Raw genomic sequence first — 25,163 nt, forward strand, 5'->3', positions numbered from 1 at the left:
ACATGTACACGCTGCTATATTTAAAATAGATAACCAACAGGGACCTACTGTGTAGCACAGGGAACTCTGCTCAATATTCTGTAACAACCTAAGGGGCAAAGAATTTGAGAAAGAATAGATACATGTATATGTATAACTGAATCGCTTTGCTATACACCTGAAATTAACACAACATTGTTAATCAACTATACTCCAATATAAAATTTTTAAAATTAAAAAAAATTAAAAGAATATTCTGTGATAAACCATAATGGAAAAGAATATGAAAAATAATGTGTGTATGTATAACTGAATCGCTTTGCTATACAGCAGAATTAACACAACACTGTAAATCAACTATACTTGGATAAAATAAATTAGAAAAAAGCAACTGGCAATAAAGTAGTTGTAGTTTACTATATTTTAGTACCATTTTGTATAACCAGATAATAACTTGATAAATTTTAATGTTTCAGAAGTATTGTGCACTCCTCTGCTTTGATTTCCTTACATTTGCTTCTGTTTCCAGTTTGTGTGTGGTTTAGTGTGCCTATGCATAATGACACAAACTGGTATCAGTAATTACATGAGATAGTTTGCATGCAATCTCAAAAGAATATAAATAAAAGTGTAAAATGGAATTTGAAAGATAATGAGTACTTTTGCCAAGTGAGAAAATGAGACATGGTTTTATATGTGTTCATGCAAAGGTTACTACTTAGTATTTTGACAGAGATTTCAAGAAGTCCCACATGCTCAAAAATAGCTTTCCCAATCTTGAGACTGCACCACTGGGAATTGCTTTGAACATCTGAAATCTTTTCTATCTTTATTTGTCTTCTTGTGTGAAGTGAGGACTCCAGATAAGATGAAATCCTGGACTTTTCATCTAGTTAGCAACTTATCGCAGAATAACTTAATAGATAATGGTCTTGTGAGAATGAAATGAGATGAAAGATAATCATCTAGGCGTAGAGAAGAGTCTTCTGGGAGATTGAAATTTTTTTGATTAACTGTTTTGCATAGGGTTGTCCCCGCATGTTCCATTAAGAGCTGTGACTTCTCCATGGCTTCTCACAGCTGCAGAAATTCACATTTACTTGCAGTGATCCTACATAGTCTACCCTGGTAGTACCACTTAAGAGACTAGGATATAGACTTCCAAGAACAAAGTGTGAATTGTCTAAAAAGCAAGGATGTTGAGACCCTGAAGTTGGATGTATTGAAAGAGAACTCACTTGAGTGCAGGTTTTAGTCAAGTTTCATCTATGAGTTTATGGATTTTTTTAAGAATGATATATGCTATTCATTATTTGTAGACCCCTAATTCTTTAAAAGAAAACTTGCTAATGTGAACACTGAACCATATTAACTTGCATATTAGAGACATCAAAAAAGATTTGATAAAAATAAATAGCTCAGGTATGAATTTTCTCAACTATTCTTAATATGTTTGAACACTAAGTAATAATTCTATTTTGGGTAGCTCATCTGAGAATTGTATTAGGCTCAGAAAAGTACTTAGTCTGCCTCACTGACATGCTCTGGATGTCTGTATATTATTTTATGGATTATAATATTTAAAATTATCAATTTTATTATTGTCAGTGTTAATAATAGCAATGCTGTGATATGTAACAAAATATTTCAAAGAAAATTTCAAACCTCTTATAAATTTTTCTTTTTATGAAACTTTTTATAAGTTTTTCTTTTTTTAACAATTGTATATTTTGAAACCACCTTTGTTTACAAAGTGATTCTAATTGACTCAAAATCGTCTAAAATCTTATTATTTTTAGTTAATATAAAATTATTTTATAATGTGTTCTAGATTGACAGTTCTAATTAGATGAATGCAAAACAACAGTAGTCAAAAAATTGCTATATACAAAGGTATTTAATATCATTTCAACTTCAAAAAACTGTTCCTTGTAAACCGAGCTATCATAATAAATAATTAAATAATGCTTAATTAGCAAAACCACAACCCAAGATAGAGTAGGAACTTTTAGTGGTAGAGTGGGAAGAGCATTTCATTATGCCATATAGTACAAATAACGTGACAGGCACATATATTAGACTAACAATAAGTTCAACTAGATCTCCTTGGAAAGTAAGTAAATTATATTGGCTATCTGACACAGTGGCTCTATAATGGAAGCAAAGAAGGAAAATACTTTCTTGGACTGGAAACATAATAAAGTTCCCCCAAGTCAACTATAGAATTGGACATTTTGGTCAAGATTAGAAAATAAAACTTTTGAAGCATCAAAATAAAATTTATTGTTTTGAGATAGTAAAAAGTCAAAGCACATAATGAACCATCAATTTGATCTATAAATGCTACACTAGGCTAACTCTCCCCTAACACTAACATTAAATGAATATATTTCTTGACATTAAAAAAAAACATAATTTTATTTTCTGGTGAAATCTATTAAAAATGGGAAATTAGGTTATACTGAAAAGAAAAGCACTGATTAATCTCTGTATTTAACTAAATCTGTGGATTCTCAGTGCCTTAGAGAACGCAGCAAATGAAGTATTGCCATACATAATAGTGTAAATCTTCAGAATATGCGTGTTTTCTCCACTTTAAAATGCTACCTTCAACATAAAGCAGATTCTTAGTCATTATTAGTTGATAGCATGAGGATATTATGCCCATGTATGAAGCAATAAAGATAGACAAATAGTGGGAAGAAACTCTTGTTGTAATTCTTGTATTATACACATTCTACATCAACACGATGCCAGGCCCACTTAGGTGCAATTGCTTAGAGAAAAAAAAAAAAACTCAGTTGTATAAAAATTATTTTTAACATAGCAAAAAAGTTGGTATTTTAGAAGAAGACAGTTTTTTCTTTTTCAAGCAGCATAACTTCTATGTATTCAAATATTCGTTGAAAAAGTATGAAACCATATTTAGGAAAAGATCAAAAAGCACATCCTATGTATAGTCCCTCCCTGCGATGAGGGAAAAGGAAATGTATCAGGAAAGAGGTAGATTGTGGGGTTCCATTAATCTGTAAAATTTTATCTCTTTTTAAAAGACATCTAAGCAAAATATTGAGCTCATTTTATTAATAAATACAACATGGTTAATTGTTTATATATTCTCTGTATGTTTCTGCATTTTAACCTTTTTCATAGCTTCAAAATTGTTTTAAAGGGCTTTCCTGGTTGCACAGTGGTTGAGAGTCCACCTGCCGATGCAGGGGACACGGGTTCGTGCCTCAGTCCGGGAAAGATCCCACATGCGGCAGAGCGGCTAGGCCCGTGAGCCATGGCCGCCGAGCCTACGCGTCCAGAGCCTGTGCTCCGCAACGGGAGAGGCCACAACAGTGAGAGACCCACGTACCGCAAAAAAAAAAAAAAAATTGTTTTAAAATTAAAATGCTTCCATAGTTCAGATGGTTAGTTTTTTTGGTCACACAGTCTAATAATCTTCAAGCACTTATAGCAAATAATCAGCCAGCTCATTATTATTTATTAGTAGAAAGGAAAAATAGTGGATTATGATATAGTGTTAATAGTGCATCTCATCTACAGAATTGGATATTACATAATGTTCAAATATTCATCAATTTCAGTGCTACAGTAGATTTTAAAGACCACCTTATATTACTACTGAGGAAACTGCAGCTCTCAGATTTCTTGATGGGCCCAAATATAAACAGCTAATAGTTATGAAAATAGAAATAAAAACCAAGTAACCAGACTTACGTATTCCATCCTTAATCATCCTGGACCCTTTTGCTTTTAAGACATTTCAACTCAATTATATGCCTTTTCTCTTCTAAATCTGTTTAATGAATCTTGTTAGGTAGTGTCCTTGTGTTTTTATAATAAAATTTTAGTAATACGCAAGCCACATTATAGCTATCATTTTTAAATAAAGATATAAAAGGACAAATACAATATAAAGTCCCAGTTGAAATAGAAGAATAACCATAAAAAGCACTTCATAGCCCCACAAGTCTGGGAAGGTTCATATGGAGTCATAAGTATACTCTAATATTGCAAAATCCAGATTAGGGCCTAAGGAATTGTATTTTAATAATGTGGAATTTTTCTTTTCACCATAATTTTTGTGAGATTCTTTGTTCATTATCCAACCTTCCTGATTTGTCTCATCACACTTATTACTCTCTGACATATTATGTATTTAATTTTTATTATTGTTTAGTGTTGTTTCCCACAACTGAAATGCTAGTTTTGAGAAAGCTGGGTATTTTTCTTTTATTATGATTATTATCATTATTGTTGTTAATTTTTTTTACTATGAATTCCTAGTATGTAGATAATGGAATACTGTATATCTCTTAGTCTGGTTAAATGCCTGACATATAGAAGGCACTCATTAAATCTTTTTTGGTATATTAATGATGGTATATTAAAAAAATCTACTAATTATCATTTATGTGGATAATAAGAAGTACAAAAAATAGTAAGAACAATTCAAATGTTAAAACTTTTTCAAGATCGAGATCTTGGTTACACTGTTGAAAAAATGAACTAATTTAAAAAATAGAAATATTTATTTAACTGAAGACATACTATTTCTACACTTGTATATGGTTTACATAAAACCCTTTCTTGTAAAACAAGGAAGGGAAAAGTGAGAGCAAATAATAAGTCGTGCTTATGTGTCCCATAATGAGAGGAAGTAGAAAGAAGAAGGTTCATCAGTGACTCTGGATTTAGACCATAGTAACATCTGTATATTTGCCTTATGAAGTTACTGCTGAAACTCCTCCACAAGCCCAAGCAACATTGTCCATGGTGGTGAATGATTAAGTTCCCAACACAAGCCACAGTTATCTCTTTTTAGGTTTACTCCCAGGGTTAGCCATAGTTCTTTAGTTAAGATTGCCATGCCAAAATGGTCCAGAGAAAGCTCCAGCCTTGGCCACCTGCTCGGCTCACCATTTTTAAGCTCTAGCAATGAGCCTAGGACAGTAGGGAAAGGAAAGGTGTAAGCATGGCTTTCCAACTGGTTGGGAAAACTAGAGACAATCACAAGTTGGTGAAACAACATCTACAATGGCATAGAGGCATGGAATAAGATATTTGGGTCTGTTTAATTCATTGTGTTATTCATTGTGTTTGGCACATAGCTGCAGTGCAGTAAATATTTGCTGAATAAATGAATGAGTATACATGCGGTAATTTAGCTGGACATTAGTACTAGGTTTGATTTTCTTTCCTTTACAGTTTGAAAATATTGCTCCATTGTCTTTTTTATGCACTGATGCTATTGAGAAGCATATTGTCAATCTGATTTTCCAGCTTCCAATATTTTCTTTTTTATATATTCTTAAATTTTACTATAACAAGTTAAAGTGTGTTTGTGTGTATGTCTTTTCCTCACCATTATGTATATCTTTTAGTGCTTTAAATGACTTTTCATTATGAAGTCATTTAAAATTTTTTAAAAACTTTTATTTTGAAATAATTATAGATTCATGAGAGGTTACAAAGAATTGTACAGGGAAGTTCCATGAACCCCTCCTCCAGCCCATTTCCAAGCCAAAATCCCACACAGAGTATATTATCAAAAGCAAGAAATTGATATTCATATATTCCATAGAGTTTAATGAGAATTCTCTAGTTGTACAGGCACTCATTTGCCTCTCAGGGAAACTTCTTTTTCTCCTGTGCTGGAAATGCTGTGTCTTGTAGTCACTTCCTCCAGGAAAAATTTCTTTGCTCCCACTTTTCTCCAGGAAAGAAGAGTGAGGAGGAAAGAAAATACTCAGGTTATTAATCTGCCTACAACTAATATATCCACTTCCCAGCCTTTTATCTGGTATGATTAAATTTTGGCTTCTCAGCAGGAAAAGCCTGAGCAAAGATCAACTCATAACAATGATGTGGGGCGGGTGAGAAAAAAATTATGTGCCAACCTGTCTCTTCTTTGTGACATGGCCTTTTCCCATTAGGGTTGCAATTTACCCCTCTCCCCAGGTTCATTAATCTCCCTGTTGCTTTCATGGTGTCTCCAGGGTTAGGTCTGGAGAGGAGCAAAAATCCTGTTAATTTCCTTTTTATTGAGAACTTCACTGACTATTAAATACTACCTTCACTTAATCTGTGCTAAAATTTATATTGTTTTCCAATATTTTTGTTGATGTTATCTGTCTAATTAAAGTGATTGACACCCTTTGTCTTAATTACTTGACTGACCTTAATATATTATTTCCTTCCTGAAGTATTTGCTTTTAACTTTTCTTTTCAAACTTTCATTTTCTTTAAAGGAGCCACTGAACAATATGTGATTGCCATTAACTTACTTTATTTGTCAAGTACCAAAGACCATGTCCATGAATTATGTCCTCAAAGTTTTAGTGCTACCTCCCTAGACCTACCCACTTGATAAATCTGTACTTGGATGCCTCATTGCCTCTCAAACGTAAACATGTCTAACTGCTAACTTATTCTATTTCAAGCCCAGTCTTCCTCCAGTGTCCCCATGACACTGAATAGTCCTATCATCCATCCCATTGTTCAAGCCAGACATAAACTGGAAATAATTCTTGACACTTCTGTTCATTCCTCCTCTCCAGTTCATCACCAATTTCTGCCAGTTTTTTTTCTTGAATATCCTCAAATCTTTTCACATTTATCCATCTCTACCACCATCACCAAATCCAATTTCTTGCCAGAGAAATTACCAGAGCCTCATGCTGAATATTCTTGCCTCCTTCAAATTGTTTTCCATAGTTATCCAGTTTATTTTTAATTGCTAATATTTTTATTTTTCATTATACAAGCTCTTCTGTATATATTAAGAATTCTGTCATAAAGTTTGCAAATATTCTTTCATGCACTTATCCTTCATTTATGTTATTTTTATTGTGCATATTTTTTAAAATTTTTATACAATTGAATTTTTCTATCTTACAGTTTCTGAATTTTAAGTCTTCTTGGAAAAGCCTAGCACACTCAAAGATCTAAACAAAATCACAAACGTTTACTTCTAATAATTTTATGGATTCATTTATTTACTTTAAAATTAGAATCTAGCTGTAATTTATTTCAATAAATTTTCCTTTTTTAAAAAATTAATTAATTTATTTTTTGGCTTCGTTGGGCCTTCGTTGCTGAGCACGGGCTTTTTTCTAGTTGGGGCGAGCGGGGGCTACTCTTCATTGCAGTGCGTGGTCTTCTCATTGTGGTGACTTCTCTTTGTTGCAGAGCATGGGCTCTAGGCACTTGGGCTTCAGTAGTTGTGGCATGCAGGCTCAGTAGTTGTGGCTCGCAGGCTCAGTAGTTATGGCACACAGGCTTAGTCGCTCTGTGGCATCTTCCCGGACCAGGGCTCAAACCCGTATCCCCTGCATTGGCAGGCAGATTCTTAACCACTGAACCACCAAGGAAGTCCTAAATTTTCTAATTAAAGAAAATGGGTAAAAATGATTATAATCCCCCAAACTAGGTCAGATCCCCATGTTAATCATGTTATAATTCCCAGCTTATGATTATATATTTTTGAGTGATAATTAAGTTAGTCTCTTTCTAACTGCACTCTTTTTACTTACATACTAATTGCCTATCAGAAATAATAATACTAGTCTTAGGACTAGCAGATGTAATTATTGTTATATTAGCTAACACTTATGTAATGCTTGCTTTGTGTTACACATTGTTTTGAGTGTTTTACATGTATTAAGTCTTTTAATTCTCACGGTATCTTAGAGGCAATTACTAGGTTAGATTTTTAAGCTCTATGAAGAACAAAGATTCTGTTTAATTTGTTTAAGTAATAGGCTGTCAGTATATGGCTTTGAATGAATTAATCAACCAATGATATTGTGCAACATTTTCCATTAAAATAAGGTATAATTGACTTTTGTTATTGAAAATGCAAATGACTGTAGTATATACCTTTGCATAACGTTGCTTGCTTCTCTGATCATTTTCAAAAGCAATATTCTAAGAATACTTGGATGATTAAGACATTTTTCTCGAAAATGACAGGAATACAGGATATAGGTATGAGGATAATATCAAGTTAAAATAATATTTAAGCATAGACATACTTCATTAGAGTGATGTTAGATTATATGCTTAATAATACATGTAAATATATTAATAAAGAGTAATGACCTAAATATGGGTTTCACATATGGATATATATAGATATCACATTATGAGTTTTCTGAAAAACATTTAGTTATTCTATAATAAGACATTGATTGCTTCAATTATCAATTTATTTTTTGCCATTTTGGGGGAAGGGACTCACATATATCATTTTTTTAAACAAAAGCCTGTTGATATATAACTGTTTCAGTATTTACTAATGAAAATTTGTAGAATGATTTCAGTAATTACATCTTCCCTAAAACTGGAATTAGTTTCGTGTTATAGAAAAGAGCTATAACTAGCTAAGCATCTATAGTTGATGACATTTTTTAGATAAGGTAAATGTTAGCTTCTAAAAATATTGCTTTTAATTGTCATATATGAAAAGGACTATGAAAATGCAATTATATGACAGTATGATACATCTTGGAGCTTAAAGCTCCAAGAACTTATATATTTAAAATTTTCCCTTTAATAAGAAAACTTTGCTGTTGGAAATGTGTGATGCACTCAAAGTTCTAATACCACATTATAGAATATTAGATTGTTGTTCATCTAAAATTTATTTCTCCCCAATTCTGATCTTCATGGAAAGAATGTATCCTGTACCCACAGATATTGAGCTTGGGCATGTGATTTCCTTTTGTCATTATGGAGTATGTACAGAAATGTTAGACAAATGTTAGTTGTAAGCCTAGGCATTAAGAGGCCTTGCATGATTTCTGCTCACCCTCAAGGACCATCTGACCTCATCAATGAGACAAATGGTAGCTTGGTGGTCCAAGAAGAATAAGAGACATAGAATTGACTTGAATTTGATCCATGACTAGTGACAAGTAGAATCAAGTGTAGCTTAAATAAGCCAAAACTGAACCAACCTGCAGATGCACAAGCAAGAAACAGATGCTTATTGTTTTATGCCATTAAGATTTTCTGGTTATTTGTAAAACAGCATTGTTATGCAACAGCTAAATGAAACAAGCATACTATTATTTTTTCCTTGATATCTTATATTTCAATTTTGCAAAGTGAGTCTTTGATAGAAGACAACATTAATGCAACCATAATCCGATCTGTTAAAAATGTCTGGAAAAATTTATTTTACAATTTTACATTGAGTAAACTCAACAGTCTGTTTTTTTTAAGATATATAGGAAAAGAAACAAATTATTAGTATCTATAATAATTAGGATTGTGGGGGGCTTCCCTGGTGCCACAGTGGTTGAGAGTCCGCCTGCCGATGCAGGGTACACGGGTTCATGCCCCAATCCGGGAGGATCCCACATGCCGCGGAGCGGCTAGGCCCGTGAGCCATGGCCGCTGAGCCTGCGCGTCCGGAGCCTATGCTCCGCAATGGGAGAGGTTACAGCAGTGAGAGGCCCACGTACCGAAAAAAAAAAAAAAAAAAAAAAAGATTGTGTATAGTTTCATATAACTGAAAAGAGCAAAACAATAAGGGCTTAAATGAGATAGATATTTATTTCTCTTTCACATAGAATCACTTCAGACATCAGCAATCCAGAGTTGACATGTGCTCCATAGTATCGTCAGAGACCAAAGGTTATAGCTTTCTTTTTCACTGTCGGTAGGCATGTCTTTCATGCCCAGGTTACCTGAGGATCTAAGATAGCTGCTAGAACTTGAGCCATCACAAATTAATCACAGGCCAGAATCAAAAGTAAAGGCAAAGCATTAAAAAAATAAAATCCTTAAAAAACGAAAAACGAATAAAAACCCTTACTGGCTGATTAGACTGTCTGCCCCAGCCTTCCCAGAATCACCATGCAGCAACTCTACTCACCTCTCATTGGCCAGAATTAAATCACATGACCACATCTTGTTTAAAGGGAGACTCAGAAATGTAGCACAGCTAAAAATTGGGTTTTCTTGCTAAAGAGCAAGGGGACTGGGAATGAGTTAGGAAGCAGTAGCTTTAGTGGCAGTGCTCTATTTATTTACTAAGAAAAGTTATTGTATCTTATTGGCCGTAAACTCACTAAAAAATAAAGGCTTTATGTCTCAGGAAGCTTAAATCTAAACTTAAATCTAAATTTCCTAAGACTGTAAAAAAATGTACACAGAGCTTGAAATTATCTTTGAAACATGTTTGAATGTTTTATATAACATTCCCATTATCTTGTTCTCTCACCCTTCCATTTTCAGTTTAGCAGATGTAAAAAGAGCTTACTCTGCATGGTTTCTCCTTTTTTTGTTTTTTAATGCCAATCTAGTTAGGTGATTTTTCAATAAATGAATAAATGTATCAGTCAATGTTTCTGTACAGTGTTTATTATGAAAAGAGAATATCGTCGATTTTCTTCCCCAAATGCAGTAAGAGATTCTAATCTGTACACATTTGGGTAAGCGTTGTTTTTTCTTCTAAGCCTATAATTTGAAAGCAGTTGGATGATTAAGACTTTTTATCATTGTCAATAATTGATAGTATCAGTATATCAATACATTTAAATTGTTATATAATTAGTTTCTATTATATAAAGTTTATGAACATATATTAACCTGAGGCTTCTCAAATTGATTGCCCAAATGGATAACTGTTTAAGTGGTATCAACATATTCTAATGAAACACAGAAAATATTCATGGTGATATTGTAGATTTCAACTAAGTTTAATTGAATAATTCATCAAAGTACCTAGTGAGTGTTCAGTAATGTTAGCTATTATTATAAATAATACTACAAAAGCATTACACTCAGGTAATTGGAGCAGGAAAATAAGATTAACTTACTTTGGTGGCAATATATAAGTTGGGTAGGAATGAAAATTCACTAGTAGTAAAGAGTTCAATTAAAAGGTTAGAGGAGGGCTTCCCTGGTGGCACAGTAGTTGAGAGTCCACCTGCCGATGCAGGGGACACCGGTTCGTGCCCCGGTCCGGGAAGATCCCACATGCCGCGGAGCGGCTGGGCCCGTGAGCCTGCGCGTCCGGAGCCTGTGCTCCGCAACGGGAGAGGCCACAACAGTGAGAGGCCCGCGTACCGCAAAAAAAAAAAAAGATTAGAGGAAGTTATTGATGAGACATGGAAGGGTCAGGTGGCATTTGTAGTATAAAAATACAAAGCTATTAGTAATAAATCCAGAACATAGCTGTAGTAAAATATCTTAGAGATGTAAAGCAGTACACTGGGTTGTTCATAAAAGGAAAGATGTGATTATGATCCCCTTTATATCAGAGAAATACCAAGATGAAATGCCAAAATCAAAACCCTAAAAACTGATCTGTTTAACATCCTGAAAAAACTAACTTATGAAAAATGATGCAGCCTGAACTGCTTAATTCCAATTTATTAAGGTTGAAATCTGTAATGAATTAATCTTTAGGCTGAGGTGTCTTTTCACCTGCTGATCCAAGCATGGCAAGAAAATAATTAGACTGTTATTTCCAAAATTGATAGGAAACCAGTTTTTCTTCTATAGTGATTTATCACTACCTGCTAAAGAATGATTATTTTTACTGTTTTACATGGTCTCTTGAATGGTTTCAGTGTTGTTGTTTTAACAGATGAGAGTAATAAATACATGGTTGAGGGGATACACCAGTAACACAGGCGAGTTCTTTCCTGAGGCAATATAAAATACCATGTCATTTAATGATTTATGTAACAGTTATGAGCACAGAACTTAACACAACCAGAGCATACATTCACTGGAGTCCCAGAGTAAACTTCAAAAGCAGAATCTGAATTCTCTTAAACTGTCAGGACTCACAGAGTCAAAAGCTTTTTGTATGACTGACCCTCATCCAAAAGATAGATCCATTAGCTTAGTCTATCACCCATTGCTGTGTAATTCAGTTCCACATAATTAGGCCTTCCCTAGTGTAAAAATTCTTTATCACTTTTCTAAGGGGATGTGAATAAAGTGCACATAGGTTTGAAAAACTTGTGAAGGCAACACATTTAATATAAATAATAGGAAATAAAGAATAGTGATTAAGAGGGTAGCCTTGAAATTGGACAATATTGGGTTCCTATATCATCTCTTGCTTCTTATCAACCATGTGACCTAGAAAAGTTTATCAGTTCTTTAAGTCTCAGGTTCCTTGACTGGGGAAATAAATATAATAATTCTAACCTCATTGGAGTTTTATAAAAAGTAAATGAAAAATAGTATATAAAATCCTTAATACAAAGCTTGGCAACCTCAAAAAGTTGGTAGCTATTATGTTTTACTTCTCTTAGTAGACAAAAATACTTAAATAATTTAGTTGAGTATTACCAGCTGTCATCCCAAACTGCAGTTCCATAAACTGTGGAAGATGAGCCAAACATACTTTTAAAGGATCAGCCTTTCTTGTGTCTGGTGGTTGAATTAAAAGGCATACTATACAGGAGTCATCATTTATGCAGCCTGTTCCCTGCTGTCACAATGGATTGAAGGGATCCTGATTTACTACTATTTATGCTCAAAGAGAATACATACTTAAAGAGAATTTTTCAGTAAGCTCAGTCTTTTTGATTAATTTCTTAATTCCTATGTAAAGAACACTGGAGTTGTCAAATTTGTTCCTAGAAATTTAAATGTAGTATTGAAATATGAATGTACTCTATCTACATTTTTATATTTAAAAATGAGTGTTATTTTATATTCCTTAAAAGAAACTTATACTTCATTTTTAACAGAGTTGTCATTTGTATCTTTAGAATTCGTGTTTCTCATAATGGGACCATATCCCCACAGGTAGAGAGAGATATGTTAGCCTGACCATGACCAAAATGACAGTTTTTCTGAGCTAGAACCACCCATATTCACTTCTACTACACATTAACACATGTTTAAGTTTAGATAGGAGCTTTTTCATATGTTCAAATTTTGTTTTATTTTTAAATCTTAAAATGTTTTATTATAATCATAGTATGAAATGAATTGTTATCAAAAATGTCCATAATCAGAGAGTGCTTGGGGTGATGAATTGTAGTTATTAGAATTTTATATTCTAACCTTTAGACAAAAATAAACTATTCTTCATAAACTGAGCAAAATATCATTTTAGTATCAAATCAAAAGATTTCCTTATGCTCTGCTAAATACTAGATCTTTTAAATTCTACCAAATTTTGAGTTTAAACTATATTTTTCAATATAGTTTACAATTATGCCTACAATTACCATTAAAGTTATTATTAAGTAACTTCATAAAACAGGAAAAAATTAATCTCATATAACAAGATAAACGTGTTCTACAGAGTTAAAAGAAAAAAAGTTTCCTGGAGCATTCCGTAAGCTAAGTGTTAGCAGCTACCTTTCAAATGCCATGTATGTTACAAAGGATCTAAAATGTTCGTGCAAGGGGCAGGAAAAGAAGATTAGCAAGATTCATTTGAACGCTCAATTTGTTCTGTATGTCTTCTGAGGTACCATATTTACTCTTTTTCTCTTTACTTTTATTATTTTACTTTTATCAGATGTTTTTATCTTTGGAAACAATTGTACACATTATAATAGAATAGGTGGAAATACCACCTATTCTACCACATTGAATTGTTTGTGCTTAAATTAAATAATAACTAAAATACTTAGAACATCCTAGTATATATTGAATTGGCCAAAAAGGTTCTTCAGTTTTTTCTAAAAGATGGCTCTAGTAGCTCTTAGTTGTCTTTAACTTCATTCGAAACAATTTTGTTAGACTGTATTGTGACAGCTGTCATATCAGAGTGCATTTTAAAAAAGGCTTATAAAAATTGGTGAGGGGCTTCCCTGGTGGCGCAGTGGTTGAGGGTCCGCCTGCCGATGCAGGGGACACGGGTTCGTGCCCCGGTCCGGGAGGATCCCACATGCCGCGGAGCAGCTGGGCCCGTGAGCCATGGCTGCTGAGCCTGCGCGTCCGGAGCCTGTGCTCCGCAACGGGAGAGGCCACAGCAGTGAGGGGCAAAAAAAATTGGTGAATTTTTGTGTAGCCATTTTAATATTGAAGATGGAAGATAAAAGCAACATTTTCAGCATATTATGCCTTATTATTTCAAGAAAGGTAAAAACGCAACTGAAACGCAAAAAAAGATTTGTGCAGTGTATGGAGAAGGTGCTGTGACTGGTCAAACGTGTCAAAAATTGTTTGCGAAGTTTCGTGCTGGAGATTTCTCTCTGGACAATGCTCCACGGCATTGTCTTCAAGACCACTTGAAGTTGATAACGATCAAATCAAGACATTAATTGAGAACAATCAATTGTTATACCTACATACAAGAGATAGCTGACATACTCAAAATATCCAAATCAAGCATTGAAAATCATTTGCACCTGCAACCAAAAGTGGGATCCGGCTGCTCACCCTTCAAGAGCCAATAAAGAGGCCAGGGTGGTAGAAAGGAAAGTTTGTTTTATTTTGGATGCTGGCAACCAGTGGGGAGGGTGGATACCTGTCCAAAGGCTGACTCCACCCACTGACAGTCAGTGGGCAAGAGCTTTTATAGACAGAGGGTTGGTGCTACATGCAGAAACAGCACAGTCAGCTCTGACAGTCATCTTGAAATTGGGCATCCGTGGTCTGACCAGCATCGTCTTGATTGTTTTAAGTACAGTTAATCTTCAGTTCCAGGGTCAGTTTATTCCCATTTCCTTGAGGCCAATTCTTGGAATTGTGGCAGCTTATGTCATGGCTGCAGTCTGGTAATCATGTAGTTAACTTCTTCCACGTGGTGGGGGTTTCAGTATCTGTAGGACAGCTCACAGGATAAGGCTCAGAATATTATCTATAGTCCTTGAGGAGGAACTAAAGGTCCTTGATTATGCTTAATGACTAAACTATTATTTGGTCTCCTTTGACTGTTTTCCTTTCTGTCTGCATATTCTCACTTCTCTGATTAAACTTATTCTTTGGCTAAAGTTTTTCCACAGACAAAAGGCAGGCAGAGATGAAAATACAACCCTCAGAATGGGAGAAAATATTTGCAAATGAAGCAACTGACAAAGGATTAATCTCCAAAATTTACAAGCAGCTCATGCAGCTTGATATCAAAAAATCAAACGACCCAATCCAAAAATGGGCAGAAGACCTAGATAGACATTTCTCCAAAGAAGATATACAGATTGCCAACAAACACATGAAAGAATGCTCAACGTCATTAATCATTAGAGAAATGCAAATCAAAACTACAATGAGATATCATCTCACACCAGTCAGAATGGCCATCATCAAAAAATCTACAAACAAATGCTGGAGAGGGTGTGGAGAAAAGGGAACCCTCTTGCATTGGTGGGAATGTAAATTGGTACAGCCACTATGGAGAACAGTATGGAGGTTCCTTAAAAAACTAAAAATAGAACTACCATATGACCCAGCAATCCCACTACTGAGCATATACCCTGAGAAAACCATAATTCAAAAAGAGTCATGTACCACAATGTTCATTGCAACTCTATTTACAATAGCCAGGACATGGAAGCAACCTAAGTGTCCATCGACAGCTGAATGGATAAAGAAGATGTGGCACATATATACCATGGAATATTACTCAGCCATAAAAAGAAACAAAATTGAGTTATTTGTAGTGAGGTGGATGGACCTAGAGACTGTCATACAGAGTGAAGTAAGTCAGAAAGAGAAAAACAAATACTGTATGCTAACACATACATATGGAATATATTTTTTAAAATGGTCATGAAGAACCTAGGGGCAAGATGGGAATAAAGACACAGACCTACTAGAGAATGGACTTGAGGACAGGGAGAGGGGGAAGGGTAAGCTGTGAGAAAGTGAGAGAGTGGCATGGACATATATACAGTACCAAACATAAGGTAGATAGCTAGTGGGAAGCAGCCGCATAGCACAGGGAGATCAGCTCAGTGCTTTGTGACCACCTGGATGGGTGGGATAGAGAGGGTGGGAGGGAGGGAGATGCAAGAGGGAAGAGATATGGGAACATATGTATATGTATAACTGATTCACTTTGTTATAAAGCAGAAACTAACACAACACTGTAAAGCAATTATACTCCAATAAAGATGTTAAAAAAAAAAAAGGCAGGCAGAGGACATGGTGGGGAAGGACCATAGGGTCCTGCTCCATTTCACACCAGCTTGGTTACGTTAATTGCTTTGATGTTTGGGTCCCACGTAAGTTAAGCGAAAAAAACCTTCTTGACCGTATTTCCGCCTGCAATTCTTACTTAAATGTAATAAAAACGTTCCATTTTTAAAACAAATTGTGATCGCGATGAAAAGTGAATACTGTACAATCATGTGGAATGGAAGAGATAGTGAGGCAAGCGAAATGAACCACCACCAACCACACCAAAGGCCAGTGTTCATTCAAAGAAGGTGATACTGAGTATATGGTGGGATTCGAAGGGACCTCTATTATGAGCTTCTTCTGGAAAACCAAATGATTAATTCCAACCAGTTGGCCCAATTAGGCCAACTGAAAGCAGCACTTGACGAAAAGTATCCAGAATTAGTCAACAGAAAACACATAATCTTCCATCAGGATAACGCAAAACCGCACATTTCTTTGATGGCCAGGCAAAAACTGTTACAGCTTGGTTGGAAAGTTCTGATTCATCCACTGTATTCACCAGACATTGCACCTTCGGCTTTCCATTTATTTCAGTCTTTACAAAATTCTCTTAATGGAAAAAATTTCAATTCCCTGGAAGACTGTAAAAGGCATCTGGAACAGTTCTTTGCTCAAAAAGATAAAAAGTTTTAGGAAGATGGAATTATGAAGTTGCCTGAAAAATCGAGGAAGGTAGTGGAACAAAAGGGTGAGTACATAGTTCAGTAAAGTTCTAGGTGAAAATGAAAAATGTGTCTTTTATTTTTGCTAAAAACTGAAGGCACTTTTTGGTCAACCCAATAGTAGTCACTCAATAAACATTAACTATAAAACTATTTAAAATATTCTCATGTAACTCTTCCAATATATTTTAAACAATCCCATTGGGAACTTAAAGTTAAGTCACATTAAAAAATACAAACTAAACACTTAAGACTATATAAAATGCTAGTCTTTACTAAATGTTTAGCTACTGCAGAAACATTAATTTTTTTAGGGTACTAAAGGACCTCGTTTCATCCAAAGTTCTGTTCTAATATTTGTCTTCGTTTTTCTGGAACTGCATTTTTAACTTTAAGCCACGGCACACAATATATTTAGGAAGTTTTATGCTCTTAATTTTCTTCTACTTCTTGTATTTCTTCCATTTCTGTGATCACTGAGCAAGCATATTTCATTTGGTTGTCACTGAAGACTGTTCTATGTGCCTAATGTTTAGTTCTCACTTTTTAAATCCTTGAAATGTATTTGCAAGGTCTTTCATTTATATACCAGTGATGTTTACCAGAGACTCTGCCTGCATATCCACTTTTCATCCCTCCAGACAGCAGTGGCCCACCAAGGTAGGCAAGGATGGAAAACATCAAAACTGCATGAAAGACTGAGAGATTCACTGAATCTGTGGACCCACTCGATGCTGTCTTTACCTGAGGGTTGTTGTATTCTTTTGTTTTGTTTTTTAATCAGGTAACTATTATGATAAGGAACATAAATTAGAAAAACTATAGGGAATGACAATCAAGACATTCAAAACTAAATGCAGATTGACATTCATATACTATGTAAGTTAAAATGTTGATTACAAAGGACAGTTGGGAATTTGAAATATTAACAAATGCATATTTTTATCCTTGTAATTCTCTTTTATCAGCTACTTTCTCATTATTTAAAATCACAACACAGGAAGCTGAGGTTTATGGTCCAAGAATATGAATACAAACCCACACACACTGGTACAGAATTAAAAAGATAACAAATGAGCTTTGAACAGACTTTATAAAACCTAAGGACAAACGATAGCCTTGAAAGCCTAGACTTTAAATCAAACAAAGGTTCATAGAAGTGGGCAGGAGGTCGTTAAGGGAGAAAAGGTTTTGAGTTTCAGAATAAAAATATAGAAAGATATTCCAATGCAAATACACAGAGTCCCCAGGTATCAGGGGATATTTTAGTAAAAGTGAAAGAAGAACAGTAGAGTAAGTCCTAGAAATTCCTTGAGAAAGGTACCTACCATCCACTTGAGTAGGAAAGAAATGGCCCACTTCCCCACCGGTAGATCAGAAAGACTACAGAACTTACCTTGAAGCTCTGGGTCCTGCCTGAGGGGGCCCTTGAGTATCACAATATCATAGATGAGTCTGATTTTCAGGGACTGGGGCCTGGCAGGTCTTGCTTCACTGTGTTACAGGAGAAACAGGATTCTTCAAACCTCTAAAAAAGGGCAGAGATGGAGCTTTTAGACCAAAAGAACCTGTGATTTGCCTGAGAAAGATGCAGATTGAATAGAAATATTGACCATTGGCCAAGGCAGTTCCAAAAACAATGCAAAAGATGCTAGTACAGGACAAGAAATACCCGATGAAGTTGACTAAATCCAAGAGAATATCAGTAGGAAACAGGATAAACCAAGCAACAGTTATCCCCAGGAGCACTTAGGCTGGGGAATGGGCTTCCTCTGCCCCTGCCCCACCTAAGTACTTCCCTAAGTGGTACCCAGTACACAAAGTGATTGTGTTAACTTTATCAAGTTCAGATCTTAAACGTATTGTTTAACCTAGATTGGCAAGAATTAGTATTTCATCAGCAGAAATGGGGTAAGTAGAATTCAGTTTTAGAAGAATAAAGAATATCCGATTTTTAAGAGAAGCACATTGGTGCTTATAAAATCCATACTTTCTCCAATTGCTATTGAATATAGCTTTCTAATACTCCTCCATGTCATGCTGTAAAACTGTTCTGAGCCTCACTTTCTAGAAGTCAGGATTTCCAGATACTGTGTTTCAAGTTACAGATCTTATCATTCAGAAAAATTATGGCTCATTTCTTCTTCAAATAGTGAAAATAGTCTTCTAAATTATATGAAAGGAACATATCTCCTAGGAACAGAAAAAGTTACATGGAAATTTTTTACAAATAGAGATGATAAGAAATACTTTACACATTGTTTTCATATCACCATGCTTACCAGGTATGTTCTGGAACTATCATCTGTAGTTATGTTTTAGGTCCACTTTCTCTGAGGGTTTTGTGGTATTACCTCCAAACAGTGGACTAATATTGTATTTTCTTTTGTGTATTTGCAAACATTGCATTTAGTTTTCCATTTTTACATTTGCACAGCTCACTGAGATATAATATGAAGTGTTTAATTGCTTATTCCTCAACTACTGAAGTATATACTTTCATTATAGCTTTAAATTTAATATTTAGAATCAAAGTTATTGCTTTTTTAATACACATATGAAGTTATCTACTCCAGAATTTGTAATAAGTAACAACATCAATGTACATGCCAACTAAAATTACTTGAGTAAAGCATCTCATTATAACAACAGAATACCAGTCTCTCCTTGGGATGTACTATAAATATTGAGTGGTATTAAACTTATATTTAACATCCAGAAAAGTATACCTTGATTAAACTTGTATGTCTTTAGATAATAGTATAATGTCAAATTATTATGTATATATTCCTGTGGGTTTAAACTACTTTTGTCTTCTGAAATAACAGTACTTTGCCTTTAGTTCATATATAATAATTTAAAAATCTAAAGACATTGAAAGAGTTGACATTTGTATTATATTATTTTATAGAATTTTTAGTCTCCAAAACGGATAGAAACTTTGTAGTGTCTGGTATCAGCTATGCATGAGTAAAGTACTTTCTGTCAATTTAGGTTTTAGGTCCATTTTCACTAGTGTTTGTAAATTCAGTGACTGTATGCAGTTATCACTAAGTTAGATTTTTCTGCTGCACTCATTGGGTCAGTTAAATATACACTGTGTGCTGGAATTTAATCTTGTCACATCTTTACCTAGTTAATGATCAGACACTATAGGTAAAAAAATTAATAAGAAATTGTTCCTGATTTATAATCTATGTGCCAAAAAAGTACTTTTAAGTGTATTATAACTAAATATATAAAGACACTGGTTAAAACAAGGGAGCAATTAATTCTGGGGAAGCAAAGGAGGAAATGATGCCAGATAGAGTCATTTTGGGTGTAACCAAATTTTGCAGCTGCTACTCTCTAGACAACCTTAGGAGAGATACAGTAACTTGCTTCTTCCTCAGTTTCCTCAGTTTCTATAATAGGGCTAGTATTAGTTCCTACCTACTAAGGGTTGTGGTAGATTAAATATAGTAGATATAATACAGTTAACATGGTGCCTGACTGGCACATAGTAAGGACTAATAGATGTAGCAGGAGTAATCAGTGTAGAGGTATAGAAGAAACCACTAGTATTAATGCTGTGGAACTAGCAAGGTTGAGCTGTGCCTCAACAAATACAGACCCTGGGTCACCTGCTTCCAAATTACCCTGTAAAGGAGGAGGTGGTTTTTTAAAAAAAAAAAAAATGTATTTCTAAGCTCACTGAAAAATTATATCTGTAGACTTCATTGAAGAAGAAATACTGGTGGTTAAGACTTGGAATTTTGGGTTTTAACAAGATTGTCCTGTGACTTTCATTCTTGCCTAAAAGTGAGAACCACTAACACAGTGTATTAAAAACACCAAATATAAAACTCCAGAGACTATCAACACTTAGAACTCAGGAAAAGGAAAAGCAGCCCAGCAAGCAGATGAGTTGCCACAGATGTAGATGGAGGAAGCAATCAATACAAGAGTGCAATCTTAACATTCAAGGGAGAAAGAGTTTTAAGAAAACTCATGGTTGCCTGTCTCTTATTCTTCAATTCTCTCTTTGAAAAACAAAGAGAAATATTTTAGGCATAGCCAAAAATAATATAAGTATTTTTATATACCTGCTACCAATCTAAAAACTAAAAATCACCAGTTAAGTCCTTTGTTATCTCCTCACAATTGCATCTTCTCCTCTTGACGCTCTTCTAATCCATGTGACCAGTATGTTAAACATAGCATTTACTATTTTCTGCATTTCTTTATACTTTAATACATATCTATGCATCCCTTATCAAAATGCATATTTTGAACTTAAATTTTATAATATGTCTGCTTTAAAATTAATTTTCGCTCAATATTTTGTGAAATCCATCCATGGTGATGTATTTTGGCTTAGGTTCATTTTTTATGCTATATTTTAAATTATATTTTATGAAGAGTATACAATTTGATAATTCTATCTCTTACTCATGTTTAGATCATTTTCTGTGTTTTCTATGCCATGAATATTCCTGTTTCCTGTGTACACGAGTTTATCTGTTCTCATCGTAATATTGTTTTTATTGCCAAATGCTCTCTATACTTACACCAATTTACATACTCATAAAGACTATATTTTTAGAAGACAGTTTTCTGTAGGTCTCTTGCTTTTTTGCATAACATATGTGCAGAGGCACTGTCTTTTTTACTCCAGCCTATCTTTTCAAGGTTATTTGCATAGCAAACATCCTTAGAATATAGAGACCTCCCCCTGGAACAGAGGTAAAGCCCATTTAATATCTAGTATAATAAATATAATGTCTCCTTCTTGGGCAATGGTTAGACAGGCTTGGGTACTGTCAGTTATAAAACACTAAGGTCTCTTAAGCTCAGGGTCCTACAGATGTGATACAAACAGAAGGCATGTGCAAAATCCAATTGGACACTTCTGCATCACCCTGTGGGAATTGGGAAGCAAAGGGAACCAGTTTGAAAGTAAAGCTTGTACTGTCTGCTGTGTCATGAATCCTTTTCTCTGACTCAGTAGTCTGGATTCTTCTGCTTGTGCCCATGATACTGTTGCAGGCTAACTTGTTAGCTTGTAAGTAGACTAAAATCTTACCCATCCACCCTCTGCTGCTCCAGGTTCTTGACAGGTATAAAGATTCTCATTGTTTTATATTTGCAACAAACCTTAATGTTGTTATCTTTATAAGCTTTTATCTAGGAAATAATATTGTGGCTTTAATTTTCACTTCCTTGATTCACCGTGAGGCTGAGACTTTTCTCTAATTAGTTTTTTGGGCTTGCTCATTTACAAAATACCTGTTCCTATTAGGCTCATTTTGCTATTGAATTCTTTTTCTTATTTAGTTATAGGAGTTTTTAATATATTCTGATTAACTGTATTTGTTCTAAATATCTTTTTTCAAGCCTCTGCCTTTATTTTACCTGTTTAATGAGGAGCACTGATGAGAAGAAATTTTTATGCTAAAATTTTAAATTTATTATTAATTTCAAATTTAAGATTGGCTAATTTATCAATCTTTTCCTTTACTAATTGTGCTTTTCTATCCTAAGAAAGTAACACCTTACCTGAGGTCATAACGACATTCTTCTGTGTGTTTTTTCTAAATGATTTAACTTTTGCCTTTTAAATTTAAGTATTTGATCCTCCTGAGACTGCCTTTTCTTTTTTTTTCTTTTCGTTATAAGATATGTGATAGGGATTACATTTATGTTTTTTTAATATACATAACCAATTGAGTGGTTTATATTTTCATGTCTTCTATGTGAACAACCCCACAAATCTATATATGGGCTTTCTGTTCCATTTCATTATTTTATTTGTCATTTGTCTAATGCTGTGCTAATAGCACATACTTGAGATTTTCATTTCCAGAAATATGGCAGGCTAAGCTATATAATTAGGATTAACCCACCCTCAGAAAACAAGCAAATATATAAATATATGACTATGTATATATATATATATATATATATATACACATTAACATATATAGTGTGTGTATGTATGTATGTATATATATATATATATATAGTGCAGGCACGCGCGCGCGCGCACACACACACACACACACACACACACACACATCCCTTAGGTAAAAATCTAAGGGACAATGGAAAATCAAAGTAATAAATGGGATTTCCCACCCAAATTGCTTTTGTCCTCAGCTATTAACCAACCCAGACAAACTTGAACTTTCTTATAGTTTGGCAGTGGTGAGGCAGACAGGATTGAAAACCCAAGGCCTGCCCAAAGCAAGGGATCATCTCCACTTTAATCTGTGACACCAAAGGGCTTCATATTCAAAGTAAAAGTGAACCATACTATTGATGCCCCTAGGAGCATATCAGAAACAAAGGTACATCTCTAACGGAATATAACTTCGTCCTAGGCCCCAAAGAATCCCCAGCAGTAGTATTTTTAGCCACATGACCAGCACACAGTTAAAAATACCAGGAACATTATTATATAATTCTTTTAATTTCAGGCTGGACAGCAGCGATGGTGGGAACAGGAGATTAAAATAAATGGGAATATTCAAAAGGGAGAATTAATTACATATAACTTGACTGAGCTAATTAAACCAGAGGCTTATGAAGTCCGACTGACTCCTCTCACCAAATTTGGAGAAGGAGATTCAACAATTCGTGTCATCAAATATAGTGGTAAGTAGCTTTTCATTTAAAAGTATTTATTTGCATACTAAACTCTCTAGAAGGTTGTAACTATCTACCAAATTTAGCCACAAAATAAAACTTAACATATTGACTTTCTGGGTCATTAGCCAAGTAAAAAAAAATCCCACAATACTTAATCATCATAAATTGTAATATTTGGTTATAAATAGAGATATAGAAAAATGTTTAATTAACATTGAACCTAGCTGTTAATGTCACAATGTCTTTTTATTTTCTATCGCATAGTTGTGAAGCAGTATGTATACTTTTTTTTCAAATTCTTGATGATTTTAAAATTAATATCATTAAGAAATTAGGAAATGTGATTGAATTTTAAGTTTTTTTCATTTTTTAGAGCAGTTTTAAGTTTACAGAAAATTGAGGAGGAAGTGCAGGGTGTTCCCATATATGCCTTATCCCCCGTCACAGTTTCCCGTATTATTAACATCCTACATTAATGTGGCACATTTCTTACAACTGATTAACAAATATTGATACATTATTAAAGTCAGTAGTTTACATTTGGGGTCATTATTTGTGTTGTACATTTATATGAATTTTAACAACTGTGTAATGTTATTTATCCACCATTACAGTATCATACAGAATATTTTCACTGCTCTAAAATTCCTCTGTGCTCCACCTATTTATCCTTCCATCCCTCCTCCAACCCTGACAACCACAGATCTTATATCTATAGTTTTGCCTTTTCCAGAACGCTGGGTATTTGGAATCATACAACATATAACCTTTAGAAACTGGTTTATTGTACTTAGCAATACACATTTAAAGTTTTTCCATATCTTTTTGTGGCTAGGTAGCTCATTTCTTTCTATTGTTGAATAATATCCCATTGTGTAGATGTACCACAGTTCGTTTATCCATTCACCTATTGAATGACAGCTTAGTTGATTTTTTTTTGGTCATTTTTTTCTTTTAGATCACTAATGTTAATGTGTATATGTTAGTGATAGTTTGCATTTATAAACAATATGCATTTAATGTTTCTTTACTATTTAAATGTCCTACTTAAAAGTAGAAAATAGTATAAACCTGTGAAACAAAGTTGGTCAAAAACTTTCTAATAGTTCAAATAGAAATCATGGTGATTAGATATGATATTATTTTTAACATATACCTGACAGATTAATATTTTATCAGTTGAAATTTATGTACATCTTTTCGGTTGAAATTTATAATATTCAAAGACTAGCTCTAAAATCATCAATGTATTTCTCAAGGTTGAATAAGTCACTGGCAAAATATTTCATATGTGTTTCATTACTTCAGTGTAATATTATTCTTTTTATTATTGATTGTTAAGGTTTTTTGCAGCTGGGTTCTCCATTCTGTTTAGCATTAAGTATTTTTTCCTACTTAAGAGGGTACAGTGAATACTGTCAGAAGTAAAAAAATAAAGTGAAATTATTAAAAACTCATTAGAGTTGTGAAGTCACTTTTCTTCACTCTCATCAGTCAGAGTACACATTGGGCATTATATATTCAATTTTCATTAAAAAGTTGAAATATATAATGTATAGTGGAATATTCATACAAGATCAAGGAATGTAAAAGCATTAGAATCACTGTGTATATTTTCTTGAATATGATTCTTTTAAAAATGTATTTTCTTGTTAGTGATATAACTATTATTGCAGAAGAGCAATTGTTATTCTGTAATCACCTTCATGATTCCATCGAGCAGACAACTAGATAACATCCCAGTATATTTTTCTAAATTCTTAGTGTCAT

At 34.0% G+C, this 25,163-nt stretch overlaps 1 protein-coding gene across 3 annotated transcripts in view; it reads left to right on the forward strand.

Annotated features, from left to right (window-relative positions):
- MDGA2 (MAM domain containing glycosylphosphatidylinositol anchor 2) overlaps positions 1–25,163 on the forward strand; it is a 310,614-nt gene that overhangs the window by 241,720 nt on the left and 43,731 nt on the right. For all 3 annotated transcript variants that reach the window (XM_079911897.1, XM_079911896.1, XM_079911898.1), the window contains one exon: positions 23,222–23,399. In XM_079911897.1, the coding sequence (XP_079768023.1) occupies positions 23,222–23,399 (178 nt within the window). The remainder of the gene's footprint in view (positions 1–23,221; positions 23,400–25,163) is intronic.

This window comes from Stenella coeruleoalba, assembly GCF_951394435.1.
Source record: "Stenella coeruleoalba genome assembly, chromosome: 2".
Classification (NCBI taxonomy): domain Eukaryota; kingdom Metazoa; phylum Chordata; class Mammalia; order Artiodactyla; family Delphinidae; genus Stenella; species Stenella coeruleoalba.